At 45.4% G+C, this 16,544-nt stretch overlaps 1 protein-coding gene and 1 long non-coding RNA gene across 4 annotated transcripts in view; one reads left to right on the forward strand and one right to left on the reverse strand.

The window, feature by feature from the left end:
* NAA15 (N-alpha-acetyltransferase 15, NatA auxiliary subunit) overlaps positions 1 to 14,798 on the reverse strand; it is a 108,172-nt gene extending 93,374 nt beyond the window's left edge. For 2 of the 3 annotated variants that reach the window (XM_008267430.5, XM_002716872.6), the window contains exon 1: positions 14,258 to 14,798. In XM_008267430.5, the coding sequence (XP_008265652.1) occupies positions 14,258 to 14,311 (54 nt within the window). In that variant the 5' untranslated portion in view covers positions 14,312 to 14,798. Of the gene's footprint in view, positions 1 to 3,877; positions 3,961 to 14,257 lie in introns of all 3 variants that reach the window. The other variant, XM_070047547.2, reaches the window with a different exon arrangement.
* LOC149125021 (uncharacterized) lies at positions 14,684 to 16,544 on the forward strand. Its single transcript, XR_016212273.1, has 2 exons — positions 14,684 to 15,132; positions 16,216 to 16,544. It is a non-coding gene; the product is annotated as an uncharacterized LOC149125021 (long non-coding RNA).

Below are 16,544 nucleotides of genomic sequence, written 5' to 3' on the forward strand. Positions count from 1 at the left end.
CTGGCCCAGTCCCAGCCAATGAGACCATCTGGGAATAAACCAGTAGACAGATGACTGATCTCTCTCCGTCTGTAACTCTGCATTTTGAATAAATTATATTTATTATAAATTTATTTATTATAAATCCAAAATAAACAAATAAATGTTCCATAGCAAAGAAAAAACTAAAAGAGGTTCAAGTTTCCTTGGTCATTAGGTGACAGTGGTAACTTGATGGCAAAGAATGTGACAGCATCTCAAGTACTAGAACTACATAAATACAAATCACTACAAAAATTCTGCAACAATGCTTATTTTGAAAACACACATTTTCTTCAACACAACCGATATATTAGGGAACATTTTGAGTATTTCAAATTTCAAAAAAGACCAGAAAACAGCACTAAGCTGAAGCATACACAGTACACACTTTTAACAGTTACCTCAGTTCACTTTGTGTGCTTTGTGCCACACCTACACATATCCAATGCTACAACTTTCATATTTCAGATAACCTTCCACCACTTGAAAATAAACAATTTGCATAACTTCAGATGTCAAGTTCCACAAATGTAAAGCCTTTTCAAAAAAAAATTATTTAGGGGGCGGCATTCCACGTGGGCGCCAGTTCAAGTCCCAGTTGTTCCACTTCCAGTCCAGCTCTCTGCTATGGCCTGGAAAAGCAGAAGATGGCCCAAGTCCTTGGGCCCCTGCACCCACGTGGGAGACCTGGAAGAAGCCCCAGACTCCTGGCTTAGGATGGTGCCAGCACTGACCATTGCAGCCATTTGGGGAGTGAACCAGCGAATGGAGGACCTCTCTCTCTCTGCCCCTCCTCTCTGTGTAACTCTTTCAAATTAAATAAATAAATCTTTTTAAAAAAATTTACACTGCAGTTATCAATGTATTTTTAACTACTGAACATATATAGAAATGTGCTAACATTTTCAAGTTATCTTTGTTTTTAATCTGTCATCAGAAACACTGCTTAATAGTATGCCCAGCTCCATTCTTCTTATAAGCTCTGTGATTTTTAAAGATTTTATTTATTTGAGAGGTAGAGTTACAGTAAAAGGGAGAGACAGAGAACCTTCCATCTGTAGGTTCATTCCCTAAATGGCTGTAAAGGCAGGAGCTGGACCAACCCAAAGCCAGGAGCTTCTTCCGGGTCTCCCACATGGGTGCAGTGGCCCAAGCACATGGGACATTTCCCACTGCCTTCCCAGGCCATAGCAGAGAGCTGGACAGGAAGAGGAGCAGCCAGAACTAGAACCGACACCCATATGGGATGCCGGAAATGCAGGCAGAGGGTTAACCTATGGCGCCACAGTACCAGCCCCAAGCTCTGTTATTTTTATTGCATGATTTTGCACAGGACAGTGACTTTCAGGAATCTTTCTATTTTGATACAGCAGACTGCCTGTATATAAATGTTTTCAAAAATCTATTTATAGGAGCCAGTGCTGTGGCATAGGGGGTAAAGCTGCTACCTGCAGTGCCAGTTCAAGTCCCAGCTGCTCCATTTCCAATCCAACTCTCTGTTATGGCCTGGGAAAGCAGCAGAAGATGGTCCAAGTGCTTGGGCCCCTGCACTCGTGTGGGAAGACCCGGAGGAAGCTCCTGGCTCCCGGCTTCCGACTGGCGCAGCTCCAGCCATTGCGGCCAACTGAGAAGTGAAGCAGTGGATGGGAGACTCGCCCTCTCTGCCTCTCCTTCTCTAACTCTGCCTTTCAACTAAATAAATAAATAAATCTTTAAAAAAAAAAAGAATCTAGTTACAAATATAGGTTATGATTATCATAATTTCCTTAAAACAGTGTTTCAACGTTTCTATCAGCTAACATGTAAAATTGGCCTGGTATAAAACCAGGCTCAAAATACTCAGCAAAGATTAGTTTACTTCATCTCCACATTCTTCAAGATTCTGACTCTATCATCAAACACCAACAATCAAAGGTGATCTTCTAACACCCAATGAGATATTTCTGAAAAATAAAGAACACTATATTAAGAGTAAGTCATTATCAAGAGAAGGGGAAAAAGCTTTTTTCAAAAATTGGAACAGCAACCATGTGTGGAAATAAGCAACTCTAGGGCTGAGTCTTTTATTTATTTTTTTTAATTTCTGACAGGCAGAGAGACAAGACAGAGAAATCTTCCATCTACAGGTTCACTTCCCAAATGCCCCTAACAGCCAAGGACAGGCCAGGCTAAAGCCAGGAGCACTGAACCTAATTACCTGAACCGTTTATTATCTATTGCCTCCCAGGGTACACTTTAGCAGGAAGCTGGAAAGGGAAACAGAAGAGCCAGGACTTGAAACAAGCACTTGGATATGGAATGTGGGTTCCCAAGTGACAACCACTGTGCCAAATACCACTCCGAGACCTACAGTTGTTTCTTTTTTAAAAAGATGTATTTATTTATTTGAAAAAGAGGAGATGCAGAGAAACAGAGAGGTCTTCCATCTGATGGTTCACTCCCCAGTTGGCCACAATGGCTGGAGCTGCGCCAATCCAAAGCCAAGAGCCAGGAGCTTCTTCCGGATCTCCCACGTGTGTGCAGGGGCCCAAGGACTTAGGCCATCTTCTACTGCTTTCCCAGGCCATAGCAGAGAGCTGGATTGGAAGTGGAGCAGCCGGGTATCAAAGCGGCACCCACATGGGATGCTGGCACTTCAGGCAGAGCGTTAACCTGCTGTACCACAGCACCAGCCCCAAGACCTATAGTTTTTTGTTGTTTTTTTTTTTTTTTTTTTAATTTATTTATGTACTTGAAAGTCAGAGTTAGAGAGAAGGAGAGGCAGAGAGAGAGAGAAGCCTTCCATCTGCTGGTTCACTCCACAGATGGCTGCAACAGCGGGAGCTGTGCTGATCTGAAGCCAGGAGCCAGGAGCTTCTTTTGGATCTCCCGCGTGGGTGCAGGGGTCCAAGGTCTTGGGCCATCTTCCACTGCCTTCCCAGGCCACAGCAGAGAGCTGGACAGGAAGAGGGGCAGCCGGGTGCCCATATAGGATGCCAGAACTTCAGGCCAGGGCTTTAACCTGCTGTGTCACAGCCCCGGCCCAAGACGTGTAGTTTTAAAAGCAAACTTTCATTTCTTTTTTTAATATAAGATTTATTTATTTATTTGAAAGGTACAGTTACAGAGAAGAAAGGGCAGAGAGAAAGAGAGAGAGGTCTTCCATCCACTGGCTCACTCCCCAAATGGCCAGGAGCTTCTTCGGGGTTTCCCACGTGGATGGAGGGGCCCAAGGACTTGGGCCATCTACTGCTTTCCCAGACTACAGCAAAGAGCTGGATTGGAAGTGGAGAAGCCAGGACTCAAACCGGTGCCCATATTGGATGCTGGCACTGCAAGCAGCGGCTTTACCCGCTGCGTTATGGCGCCGACCCCATCATTTCTCTTTTTACTAATGAAGCCAAAAGGAATTCCCAATGAAGTTTTATAGAAATTTCAAATTATCACAACTGAAGATTTATTCATATTATACTAAACAAAGAAAACCTCAGTAGAGTAGAGCACACTTGCCTCTCCACTTACTTCTACACTGCAATTTTTATTTCACTGCTAAACTTTTTAAAAACCCAAAAATTAATTGCTTTTATCAAATTAAAGTAATAAGGATTATTTTGATACCATATGAAGCAGTGAACAATATAATTCATGTTACCTAGGAAGAAAAAACCATATGCATCAAGACTTTTTTAATTACAACTTCAATACAAGTTTGTACAGCATGCATCATAAAACAGCTTAAATATTTAACTGTACAGATGACATTCCAGGAAAATTCCCAAAAGTCAAGAATACAACCCCAGGATAAAATTCCCTCCACATCCTACTATTTATACTAAGAACTATCATTCTTTAAACCTCTTCACTTTGCTCTTCTTACCATCAGAACTGGCAACTGACATTCTTTTCAGAATCATTTTTCGCTAAGAATCTAAGTTTTTCTCTCTCCAACAGGGATATTGCCTGTAAACAGAGAGCAAAGTTGGATTTAGAGATGAATGCTGATGGTTGGCTGAGCTCACTGGTTAGTCAAGTGACCTGTACTTGCTCCCACAACTTCCCAGGATACCTTTCCAAAAATTTTTTTTTAAGATTTATTTATTTGAAAGGCAAATTTACAGAGAGGCAGAGGCAAGGACAGAGATAGAAAAGTCTTCCATCTGCTGGTTCACTCCCCATATGGCCACAACAGCTGGAGCTGGGCTGATCCAAAGCCAGGAACCAGGAGCTTCTTCCAGGTCTCCCAAGCAGGTGCAGGAGCCCAAGGGCTTGGGCCATCTTCTTCTACTTTCCCACACCATAGCAGAGAGCTAGATCAGAAGTGGAGGAGCTGGGACTCGAACCGGCGCCCATATGGGATTCTAGCACTGCAGGCGGTGGCTTTACCAATTACACCACAGCGCTGGCCCCTCCAAAATTTAATTCATCTTGATTTTTAAATTTTCTGAAAATAGTCACAAAGCAATGCTAACTTAAAAATCTTTTCCTGATAATACTTTACATTCTTGTCTAATAACATCATATACAGTAATCCTCAACTTCATATCAGAATCAGTGGTAGTTTTATTAAACAATCTATCACTGAGCCTTACTATCTGGAGATTCTACATCAGCAAGCTCCTCCCAACAAACTCTAATCCTGGGAGGCTAAGTCCCCGTATCCCATAGGGTGCTGCCCAGCTGCTCCACTTCCAATCCAGCTCCCTGCTAATGGCCTGGGAAAACAGTGGAAGATGGCCCAAGTGCTTTGGCCTCTGCACCCACATAGAAGACCCAACAGAAGCTCCTGGCTCCTGGGTTCAGATCTGCCCATCTCCTACAGTTGCGGCCATTTAGTGAGTGAAACAGCAGATGGAAGACCTCTCTCCATCTTTCCCTCTCTCATGCTCGGCCTCTCAATAAATAAAAGCTTTAAAAACAAAAGAGCTTCTTAAAAAAAAAAAAAAAAAAAACCTCTAATCCTGACACCATTTTTCTCCAATGCTAAAACAACTAAAACGATGCAGCAAGAAAATTTTACTCATAAGAATTACGCCTTTGTGATGAGGCAAAGGCCATATAAACAATTACTATGATTCATTCATAAATGAAACTTGCAAGGTCTTACCAGATAATACAGGCTATGCCCAATATCCTGCAATTACCTCATATAATAATGTACTCTACAATGCCAAGGCCCAGCTTAACTCCCCTCTCCAAAAATATTTATGCAAGCACATAATCCATACTTTGTTACCCTGTAATCACTGCTTCAATCCTTATCTGTTGTAACAATATGTATTAAAAATCTGATATCATTTTAATCAATGAACACTAAGAGAACAAAGTCCCTACCCTAAAAATCTTACATTTTAATTGTGGAAGATATGTGATAAATATACAAGTAAATATATGCCAAACAAGGATAAAGGGTATTGGAGAAAAACAAAGGTAGGTCAAGGAAAGCCTCTATGTAACATTTAGAGGGACAACTAATAGAGTCCCACAGGAAAGAGAAATGAGCTATGCAGTTATCTAGGGGAGAAAGTTATCAAGAGTCCGTTGTAGATGATTCTTTATGTTACTTAGATTTTTATGTCCAAATATGCGCTTATGAACAAAAAGGATACATTTAAGTCAAAGCTGTCAGAACTTCATTGTCAGAAATATTAAAGAAAATAAGAATGGACACTAAGAAGTGAGATGTCTTTAGGTGATACCAGTTCACTGGTCATAGCTCTGTAGTCCTCCAATCACCCAGAGCACCATGTTTGCCTCTCTGGAACACTGCTGGAGTTTTAAGATTTATTTTAGGGGCTGGCACTATGGCATAGTAGGTTAAGCCTTCACCTATGATGCTGCAATCCCATATGGGCGCCATTTGGTTCAAGTTCCGGCTGCTCCATTTCGGACCCAGCAACCTGCTAATGGCCTGGGAAAGGAGTGGAAAATGGCCCAAGTTGCCAGTGCTGTGGCTCACTAGGCTAATCCTCTGCCTGTGGCGCCAGCACTCTGGGTTCTAGTCCCGTCTGGGGCGCCAGTTCTGTCCCGGTTGCCCCTCTTCCAGTCCAGCTCTCTGCTGTGGCCCGGGAAGGCAGTGGAGGATGGCCCAAGTGCTTGGGCCCTGCACCTGCATGGGAGACCAGGAGGAAGCACCTGGCTCCTGGCTTCGGATCAACGCAGCACGCCGGCCTCAGTGGCCTTTTGGGGGGTGAACCAACAGAAGAAGACTTTTCTCTCTGTCTCTGTCTCTCTCTCTCTCACAGTCTAACTCTGCCTGTCCAAAAAAAAAAAAAAAATTGGCCCAAGTGCTTAGGCCTCTGCACCCATGTGGGAGACTGGGAAGAAGCTCCTAGCTCCTAGCTTCAGATTGACCCAGCTCCCGCAGTTGCTGGGAGTGAACCAGCAGATAGAAGACCTGTCTTTCAGCCGGCGCCGCGGCTCACTAGGCTAATCCTCCGCCTAGCGGCGCCGGCACACCAGATTCTAGTCCCGGTCGGGGCACCGGATTCTGTCCCGGTTGCCCCTCTTCCAGGCCAGCTCTCTGCTGTGGCCCGGGAGTGCAGTGGAGGATGGCCCAGGTGCTTGGGCCCTGCACCCCATGGGAGACCAGGAAAAAGCACCTGGCTCCTGGCTCCTGCCACCGGATCAGCGCGGTGCACCGGCCGCAGCGCGCCGGCCGTGGCGGCCATTGGAGGGTGAACCAACGGCAAAAGGAAGACCTTTCTCTCTGTCTCTCTCTCTCACTGTCCACTCTGCCTGTCAAAAAAAAAAAAAAAAAAAAAAAAAAAAAAAAAAAGACCTGTCTTTCCCTCTTTGTCACTCTGCCTCTCAAATAAATAAATAAATCTTTAAAAAGAAAGATTTTATTAATTCAGAAGGCAGAATGACAGAGGAAGAGACAGAAAGAAACAGACTTTCCATCTATTGGTTCACTCCCCAAATGGCCAGTCAGTACTGGGCCAGGCTAAGGCCAGGAGCCAGAACTCAACCCAGGTCTCCCACATGGCTGTTAGGTGTCCCAGTACTTGGGCCATCTTCTGCTACCTTCCTAGGTGCATTAGCAGGAAAATGGAGCAGAAATGGAGCAGCCAAGACAGCGCTCCAATATGTGATGCTGGCATTGCAAGCACCGGATTAACCCACTACATCACAACAACGGCCTGAAACAGTTTTAACCAGTCTTCAAACCAATGCCCATGATGGCAATTCTATTATTATCAAATAACTAGTTTGCATGAGCATTAAAAATGCCCCAGAAGGGTTCTAAGTCTTTGACATGCCTACAGAATGGGACATTATATTCAGTAACCTATTAAGTCTTTGTCCGTTTTACTCTGAGTATAGTGTTGTCTACCACAACTGAAAACTAAACTGTGGTCACTATTTTACTGGAAAATTCTACTCCCCAAATAATCTCTATAAACAAGTATTTTTAACCTACTCTTTTGAACCAAACAATCATTTAAAAACTATTTCAGCCGGCGCCCCGGCTCAATAGGCTAATCCTCCGCCTAGCGGCGCCAGCACACCAGGTTCTAGTCCCAGTCGGGGCGCCAGATTCTGTCCTGGTTGCCCCTCTTCCAGGCCAGCTCTCTGCTGTGGCCCGGGAGTGCAGTGGAGGATGGCCCAAGTTCTTGGGCCCTGCACCCCATGGGAGACCAGGAGAAGCACCTGGCTCCTGCCATCGGATCAGTGCAATGCGCCGGCCGCAGCGCACCGGCCACGGCGGCCATTGGAGGGTGAACCAACGGCAAAGGAAGACCTTTCTCTCTCTCTCTCTCTCACTGTCCACTCTGCCTGTCAAAAAAAAAAAAAAACAACACCATTTCAGGCTTCTAAAACAATATAGCATAGCATTTTGAAAATACATATGCTTCCTCAATAAGAACATATTTTTATTGGTTCATTCATACCTCATTCAAGAAGGGATTTAGACCAGAAATATAAAGGAAAAATTAAACAAAACAATAAATTCACCACAGAATCAAAAAGTTTTAATGCTCAGTAGACTTTACACACTTTTAAAAAAAAACTATTTTGTGACTTTTAGAAGAACACAGCAAAACTGAATTTCATTTTCTGGGTTTTTTTTTTAAAGTTTTATTTATTTGAAAGGCAGAGTTACACAGAGGAGAGGCAGAGAGAGTGAGAGATGGAAAGGGGGAGAGGAATGGGGAGGGAAAGAGAGAGAGGGAGAGGGAAAGAGGGAGAGGGGGAGAGGGGGAGAGGGGGAGAGAGAGAGGGAGGGAGGGAGGGAGACAGAAAGAAAGAGAGAGAGAGAGAGAGAGAGAGGGAGGTAGGGAGAGCGAAAGAGGTCTTCCATCCCCTGGTTCACTCCCTAATTGACCACAAGGCTGGAGCTGCTCATATCCGCAGCCAGGAGCCAGGAGCTTCCTCCAGGTCTCCCACAAGGGTGCAGGAGACCAAGGACTTGGGCCATCTTCTACTGCTTTCCCAGGACATAGCAGAGAGCTGGATCAGAAGTGTAGTAGCAACGCCCATATGAGATGCTGGCACTGCAGGCAGCGGCTTTACTCAATATGTCACAGCATCCACCTTTGTTCTTTTTTTTTTTTTTAGAATAGATTTTATTTTTCAACTTTATTTATTTAAAGGCAGAAAGAAAAATCTTCCATCTGCTGATTCACTCCCCAAATGCCTGCAATAGCCAGGGTAGGAACACACTAAAGCCAGGACCCAGGAACTCCATCCAGGTCTCCCAAGTAGGTGGCAGGGACCCAAGTATGTGAGCCATCATTTCTGACCTTCTAGGGTACACATTAACAGGAAGCTGGAATGGGAAGTGGAGCTGTGACTTGAACCCAGGCACTCAGTACAGGATGCAGGCATCCCAACTGGCATTTTAACCACTGTGCCAAAAGCCCCATCTACAATACTTTTAAAGCAGAAATTTATTCTAATTTAAACATGTAACTACTATGTACAGAAAGACAATGAATAACAGGTAAAACTTTTTTGTTTCCATATTTTGTTTCTCTTTAGTCATACTCCAAACACTCTCAGTATAAACAAAAGTATGTTAAAATCAATTTCAAAGTTACTGTCCATAATCAGAAAACTAGAATTATTATATAGAAATTTAAATCAGTTGACCTTTTCTGTGCATGTCTAAACCTACTTGTTAACAATTCCTAATCTGAATTTCATCAGAAACTAAAGCTAACCAAAGTATCATTAACTATAAAAACAGCACCATTTCCAAAGGCAATAAATCATATGAAGTAATCTGTGCAGCCAGCTGACAATTATTGTAACTCCTTTGCCTAATAAGGAATGTACTCTCCTACCTCACCGCTCCCCAAAATAATTAAAACACTAAGCAAGTGTAATTTAATAGCCCTCTCAAAAGGAAATTTGATTCCTGTCTTTAACATTACCTGTTAAACTTAATTTCAGTCTCAGTCTGACTGCCTAATAAAAAGTCCTCACCTTGAAAAGTCTGAAGAACTAAGAAAGAACTCCAAAACTAAACCTACATCTAAAACGGTAACCACTGGGGGCTGGCGCTGTGGGGCAGTGGGTTAACGCCCTGGCCTGAAGCGCCAGCATCCCATTTGGGTGCAGCTTCAAGACCCAGCTGCTCCACTTCAGATCCAGCTCTCTGCTATGGCCTGGGAAAGCAGTAGAAGATGGCCCAAGTCCTTGAGCCCCTGCACCCATGTAGGAGACCCGGAGATAACTCCTGGCTCAGGATTAGCGCAGCTCCGGCCATTGCGGTCAATTGGGGAGTGAACCAGGGGATGAAAGACCTCTCTTCTCTCTCTGCCTCTCTTCTCTCTATGTAACTCTTTTAAATAAATCTTTAAAAATAAAATAAAATGGTAACCATTTATTATGTCTGAATTTAAAAGCTATTATTATTATTATTATTAAGGCAGAGAAAGTTCTCCCACCTGCTGGTTCACTCTCCAAATATCCCCAACAGTTAGAGAAGGGATGGCCAGGCAGAAGCCAGGAGCCTAGAATTCCATCTGGGTATCTGCTGCCTCTCAGAGTGCACATTAGCAGAAGCTGAATCAGAAGCAGAGAACTCATTCTCAGGCACTCTAATATGGGATGCTGGAGTTCTAAGCAGAAGCTTAACCTCCTGCAGCACAATGCCAGCCCCTAAATTTAAATCACAAATATTCTCTTACCACTCGTCTAAGAAAGGAAAAGTCTCTGGCTGGCGCCACGGCTCACTAGGCTAATCCTCTGCCCTGCGGCGCCGGCACACCGGGTTCTAGTCCCAGTCGGGGTGCCGGATTCTGTCCCGGTTGCCCCTCTTCCAGGCCAGCTCTCTGCTGTGGCCAGAGAGTGCAGTGGAGGATGGTCCAAGTGCTTGGGCCCTGCACCCCATGGGAGACCAGGAGAAGTACCTGGCTCCTGCCATCGGATCAGCCTGGTGTGCCGACCACAGCGCGCCGGCCGCGGCGCCCATTGGAGGGTGAACCAACGGCAAAGGAAGACCTTTCTCTCTCTCTCTCTCTCACTGTCCACTCTGCCTGTCAAAAAAAAAAAAAAAAAAAAAGAAAGGAAAAGTCTCTTCTTCAGACTTATTCTAACAACATAAAACATCCAAGACAAAGTCCAAAACTACATTAGGACTGGTGCCGTGGCACAGAGGGTAAAGCCACCACCTGCAGTGCTGGCAACCCATATGTGCACCAGTTCAAGTCCAGGCTACTCCACTTCTGATCCAGCTCTCTGCTATGGCCTGGGAAAGCAGTGGAAGATGGCCCATGTATTTGAGCCCTTGCACCCATGTCGGAGACCCCGAAGAAGCTCCTGGCTCCTGGCTTCAGATCCGCGCTGCTCTGGCCCTTGCGGCCAACTGGGGAGTGAACCAGAGGATGAAGACCTCTCTCTCTCTCTCTCTGCCTCTCCTCTTTCTGTGTAACTCTGCCTTTCAAATAAATAAATAAACCTTAAAAAAAAAAAAAGAATAAAAAATTTTTTAAGAGATTAATTTATTTACTTGAAAAATAGATATACAAAGAAAGGAGAGACACAGAGAATATACACACAACTGACCACAATCAATCCTTCAGCACTTTTTAGCTATCAACTTAAAGGTTATTGCTCCATTATCACTAGCATTGAAGAAGATAATTTTAGATACTTAATCAAAATTTGCTGTTTTATGAATGGTTAAATAAACTGTGGTACATCCCTATCACCAAATATTGATGATTGGTAAAAAAGGGACAAACTAGTTACACAAGCAACAAATTAAATCTCAAAGGAATTTGCTGAAAAAAAAAAGGCCAATTCCAAAAAGTTACATGCTATCTGATTAATATTAGTAAACATTCCTGAAATGACAAAAAATACTAATAGAGAACAGATTAGGAGTGGTTGCTGAAGGCTAAAGATAGAGAGGATGGGTGCAAAGTGAGTGGATATGGTTCTAAAGGGCAACAGAGAGGGCCGGCACCGCGGCTCACTAGGCTAATCCTCCGCCTAGCGGCGCCGGCACACCGGGTTCTAGTCCCGGTCGGGGCGCCGGATTCTGTCCCGGTTGCCCCTCTTCCAGGCCAGCCCTCTGCTGTGGCCCGGGAGTGCAGTGGAGGATGGCCCAGGTGCTTGGGCCCTGCACCCCATGGGAGACCAGGAAAAGCACCTGGCTCCTGGCTCCTGCCATCAGATCAGCGCGGTGCGCTGGCCACATCGCGCTGGCCGCGGCGGCCATTGGAGGGTGAACCAACGGCAAAGGAAGACCTTTCTCTCTGTCTCTCTCTCTCTCACTGTCCACTCTGCCTGTCAAAAAAAATAAAAAAATAAATAAAAAATAAAAAATAAAAAATAAAGGGCAACAGAGAAACCCTTTTTGTTGATGTAACTGTTGTTTTATCCTGCCTGGAGAAGTAAAATCTACACATGATAACACTGTACAAAATGAAATAAACATACAAAGGAGAACAAGTAAAATTGGAGGAATGTAAATTAAAACTGCTACACTGTATCAATGTTAATAATAACCCGGTTTTGCAAGGTATAAGTGCTGATGAAGCAAGATAAACAGGGACCTCTGTATTATTTCTTAAACCATATAAATCTAAAGCTACCTCAAAATAACAATTTTGATTTTAAGTGCCTGTATTTTGGCTCAGTGGGTTTAAGGCAGCACTCACAATGCCCAAATACCATATAGAAATGCTGCTTCCAGTCTTTTTATTTCCTATCCAACTTCATTGTAATGTGTCTGAGAAGGCGGCAAAAGATGGTCCAAATATTTGGGCCCCTGTCACTCACATGGAGACCCAGATGTAGTTCCAGCCCCTGGCTTTGGCCTGGCCCGGCCTGGCTGTTGTGGTCATTTGGGAAGTCAACTAATGGATGCGTGGAAGATCTCTCTCTTTCTCCCCCAACCCCAGTCACTGGATTTCAAATAAATCTTTAAATTTTAAAAGTTTAATTTTTTTAAAAAAAGTACTAATAATTGGAAAAATGTGCATATAAACCTTATATCAGGTAGTATTAAGGTACAATTATTAATGGTACACAGGACATGTCCTTTTCCTTCAGAGATGCTTGCTGACTATTTAGAGATGAAAACATTATGTTTGCAACCTTCTTGTAACTGTTTCGTATATATCAAGAGAGAAAGAAAGCAAATACAGCAAAATGTCAAATATTAAGGTTAGGTAAAGGGTTTATGCTATTCCTTCTACTTTCATTTCAACATGGCAGCTTGAATTTTTCCACAAGAGCGAGCTCGGGTGGGAAGATTAAAAATATATTGCAATCCCAAAACTATGTCATCCCCCTAACTGCACACCAAGTAGTCTTTTGAAAGTTTTAAAAATATTCTTCTAAAAGGATGTCATAGTCCTATTTACCTTCCATGTAGTCTTAAGGCAAAATGAAACACTAATAAGTAAGTAAGAGTTCGGTGGTACCGCATGTAACTTTCTAATATTTTTTCAACATGAACTGATTAAATCTGCAGGGCGAATACGATTAGCTATTTTTGTAAAATTAAAATTATTTCAACATGAATTTTAAGTCTTAATTTCTAGAAAGGCTGGATCCTCAGAGTTCTACTTTTCAAACAAGTAAAATAAATTACACTTGCAGGAGAAAAGACTAACACTTTCATACAGTGTTACACTTTTAAAATTCCCTAAATTTAAAAGCCCAAGTTTGGCAAATACACTCAATTCTTTCTGAGAGAAATGTGTGCCTGAAAGGGGCAAGCCGCATACTAAATGCCAAACAAAAAATGTGCTACAATGTATTCATTATAGCACCAAGGCTACAGGACATATTTTACAATGTAAACGGCCCCTACAAATAACAACGCATTTATGGTTCTAAAAAAAATGCCAACTGCACACATCTGAAATGTAGGGAATAAAGGAGTTTGATCTAGCGTCAACAACACTCATCTCCAAAATTCTGATATTCCCTTTTGTCTGCTAAGTTTTCGCCGTATGTGTTAATATACTTTGGAGAATAAGAAAAGTCGGTGTCTAGAAAGCCTCAAGTTAAGACTCTCAACTTTCCACTTCCTACTGGACCGCCCCCTCGAAACGGGACCCACCTCCCAAGGAGGGTGATGGGGTGGGGCTGTTTCCCGCTCGGAAACCAAGAAATAAATGCCCCTTCCCTACTCCAGAAAAGAGGGAACACGAGAGGCCGGGGAGCTGCACGCTCAAATATGCAACTAACCCCAAAGAGCTAGTCGTTTGGAAGGCTCCCTTGCCTTCGCATCACCTCCCTCCCTCCCTCCTCCCAGATCATTCAGCGACCGCGGACCGGGCGGGGACAGGTGAATGGAGAGGACGAGGGAGGGAGAGACGGACGGACGGACGGACGGACGATGGAGGGATAACCGCGCTCAGGCAATGAATGAGCCGCGCTGCATCCGCGCCACCTGTTCCTTCCAAGGGTGCCACCCCAGCCTGCCAGCAGGATTCCCGCACCACCCGGGCCGCGACTCCTGCCCGTGCTGCCCGCTGCCCTGCTGAAGGCCGGGCCTCTCTTCCCTTTGCTCGGGGAGGCTGAAAACCGACAGTCTAGAAGCCGGGAAGTTGAGGCCTAGTCCGGAACCAGGGCCTCCGCAACGTGGGGGTCGGAGCGGGAAGCCTGTGGCCCCAGGCTCGCGGGCCGAAGTGGGAACCCCACAGAGGGGGCAAAGAAGTGCATTCGGCCCAACTCCGAAGGCGGGGTCTCAGGCGGAGGTGGCTCGGTGCCAGCCGGGCCGAGGTTAGGAGTGACAGGCCCGGTTACCGGCTAAATCCAAGCCAGTGCTTGCCCCGAGACTCGCACTTACCAAGATTCTCTTGAACAGCGCGTTCTCCTTGGGCGGGAGGCTCACGGCCGGCATCGTTCCGGCTCCTCCCGCTGCTCCCGCCACCACCCGGCTGGGTCAGTCTGTTTGTCCGACCGCCGCCGCTGCCGTTCCCTGGCCGCTTCAGCCTTGAATACCCCGATCCGTGGCCACCACCAGACCTTGGGTGTTGCCGCGTCGCCCTACCCGGACACCCCTTTCTCCTCGTTGTCTTTTCTCCTTTCCCACTTAGCGCTGCCGCCGCCTCCCCCCGCAACGGGTCTCCGTCGGCGGTTCACGTGGTAACTGAACAGACCGACAGAGGCAGCCAAAATGGCGGACGCGGAGGGCTTTCCCACCCGGGTCACACCTCCTAGCACGCAGGCGCGATGACCTTCTTTCCCCACCTCCTCTGTCCTGGAGCGTGCCGGGAAACCTGGAGGCCGGCCGGCCGGCGGCGGCCCTGAGGGTCCGAACTGGCCCCGCCCATGCTTAGAGCGCGAGGTGCTTCGGAGGCGCCCTGGGAGCGACCCGGGGAGCAGCCGACTCCGTTTCCGACCGCCTCCTCCTCGAGATAGCTATTCTGCTCTTTGCTGCTAGATTGGCTTTCATTCATTGTGTGGACTCGGTCAGACTGTGTGATCACAGTTTGAGCCTAACGTGCCAGAGGCAGGTGTAGATGTTCGAGTTGATCATGGACGGAAGTGCCTAATTAAGGAGCAGAGGCGAGAGAGGATAAAGGAAAACGTCTTCCCCTCCCTGGGAACTTGTAAACAGATCTGAAGGGGAAGGAGTGTGAAAGGTTGGCCAATGAAATGGGCTTGGCTGCCCGGGGTATCGGTGATTTAGTGAATATTGCTTAAGAGGAACCTGGAAAGGTTGGTATCCAGATCCGAAGTGCTTTGTTGGCACTACCAAAGAAACATCTGAAGGTTGAGTTGTTTGCGTTCATTGCGTTGTTTTGACCATACCATGCGGGCTTATCAGACTTGTACTAAGAGTCACCCTGGTGTAGGGGAGAGTTCAGGGTCACTGGCTCCCCTGTAGCTCCCTTGAAGCGCAAGCCTAGCCTAATACTGTGACATGGTGATCTCCCGGTCACCAGAAATCCTCAAATCTTAGCTACCAGACAAGGATGTTGAGTAACTACTCCAGAGGGGGCAAAACGGCGCTAGAGACTGAGCAGGGCCCCTTTCACATATGTCATTCCGTTCCCTAGCCAACAAGTACAACTCTTTCAAGGTGGCACTCCGTTAATTATTTAAAAAGTTCCCAGTCATATGAGTCACTTTACACTTGGTTTTTTATGAACTCTCTACAGATGCTGAATTTGATCTGTAGCATTCTTTTGCATCATATATCACTAAACAATATGTGCAGTGGGTTTGCTCTTTTGAGTATATTGATAGGTATTTTTACAATTTCCAAGTTACTCTTTGACCCTCCCTGGAAGGTATGAGTTGAATAAGATGGTTCCCAGTGGAAAAATCTGAGACCAGAACTTGGCTTTTCAGAGCAGGCATTGTGGCACAGGTGGTTAAGCCACTGCTTGAGATACCCAACCCTACAGGAAAGTGCTGGCTGGAGTCCCAGTGACTCCGTGCGACACATCTAGCATTGTGGTAGGGCCCCTGTGAGGCAGTGGATGAAAGTTCAGGTGCTTGGGTCCCTGCACCCACATGGGAGACCCTAATGGAGTTCCTGGCTTCAGCCTGGCCCAGCCACAGTTGTTGCTGGCATTTGGGGAGTGAACCAGAGATGGAAGATCTCTCCCTCTCTTTCTAGCTGCCTGTCAAATAAAATAAATAGATCTTTTTTAGAAAAGATACAGGTTTTCTACCTGTATCTTAATTGCCTTCTCCCTTCATGTGGCTGATAAATAAGATTTTAGCAAGTCACATCCTGGGATTTCCTTGAATTCTGTGATCGCTCTTCAAGTTTAAATAAAAATCTTATTTCAGGGCCAGCTCTGTGGCATTGCTGGCAGGTGAAGCCGCTGTCTGCAATGCCGCATCCCATATGGGCACCGGCTCAAATCTCAGCTGTTTCACTTCTGATCCAGTCTCTGCTTATGGCCTGGGAAAGCAGTAGAAGATGGCCCAAGTCTTTGGGCCCCTGCACGGGATGGGAGACCTGAAAGAAGCTCCAAACTCCTGGCTTTGGATTGGCCTAGCTCCAGTCATTGCAGCCATTTGGGGAGTAAACCAGCAGATGGAAGACCTCTCTCTCTCTGCCTCTGCAACTGTACCTTTCAAATAAATAAATAAATAAATATTTTTAAAAATGTAAA

Source organism: Oryctolagus cuniculus, chromosome 8 (genome assembly GCF_051225735.1).
Source record: "Oryctolagus cuniculus isolate XC-2025 breed Fujian yellow rabbit chromosome 8, ASM5122573v1, whole genome shotgun sequence".
Classification (NCBI taxonomy): domain Eukaryota; kingdom Metazoa; phylum Chordata; class Mammalia; order Lagomorpha; family Leporidae; genus Oryctolagus; species Oryctolagus cuniculus.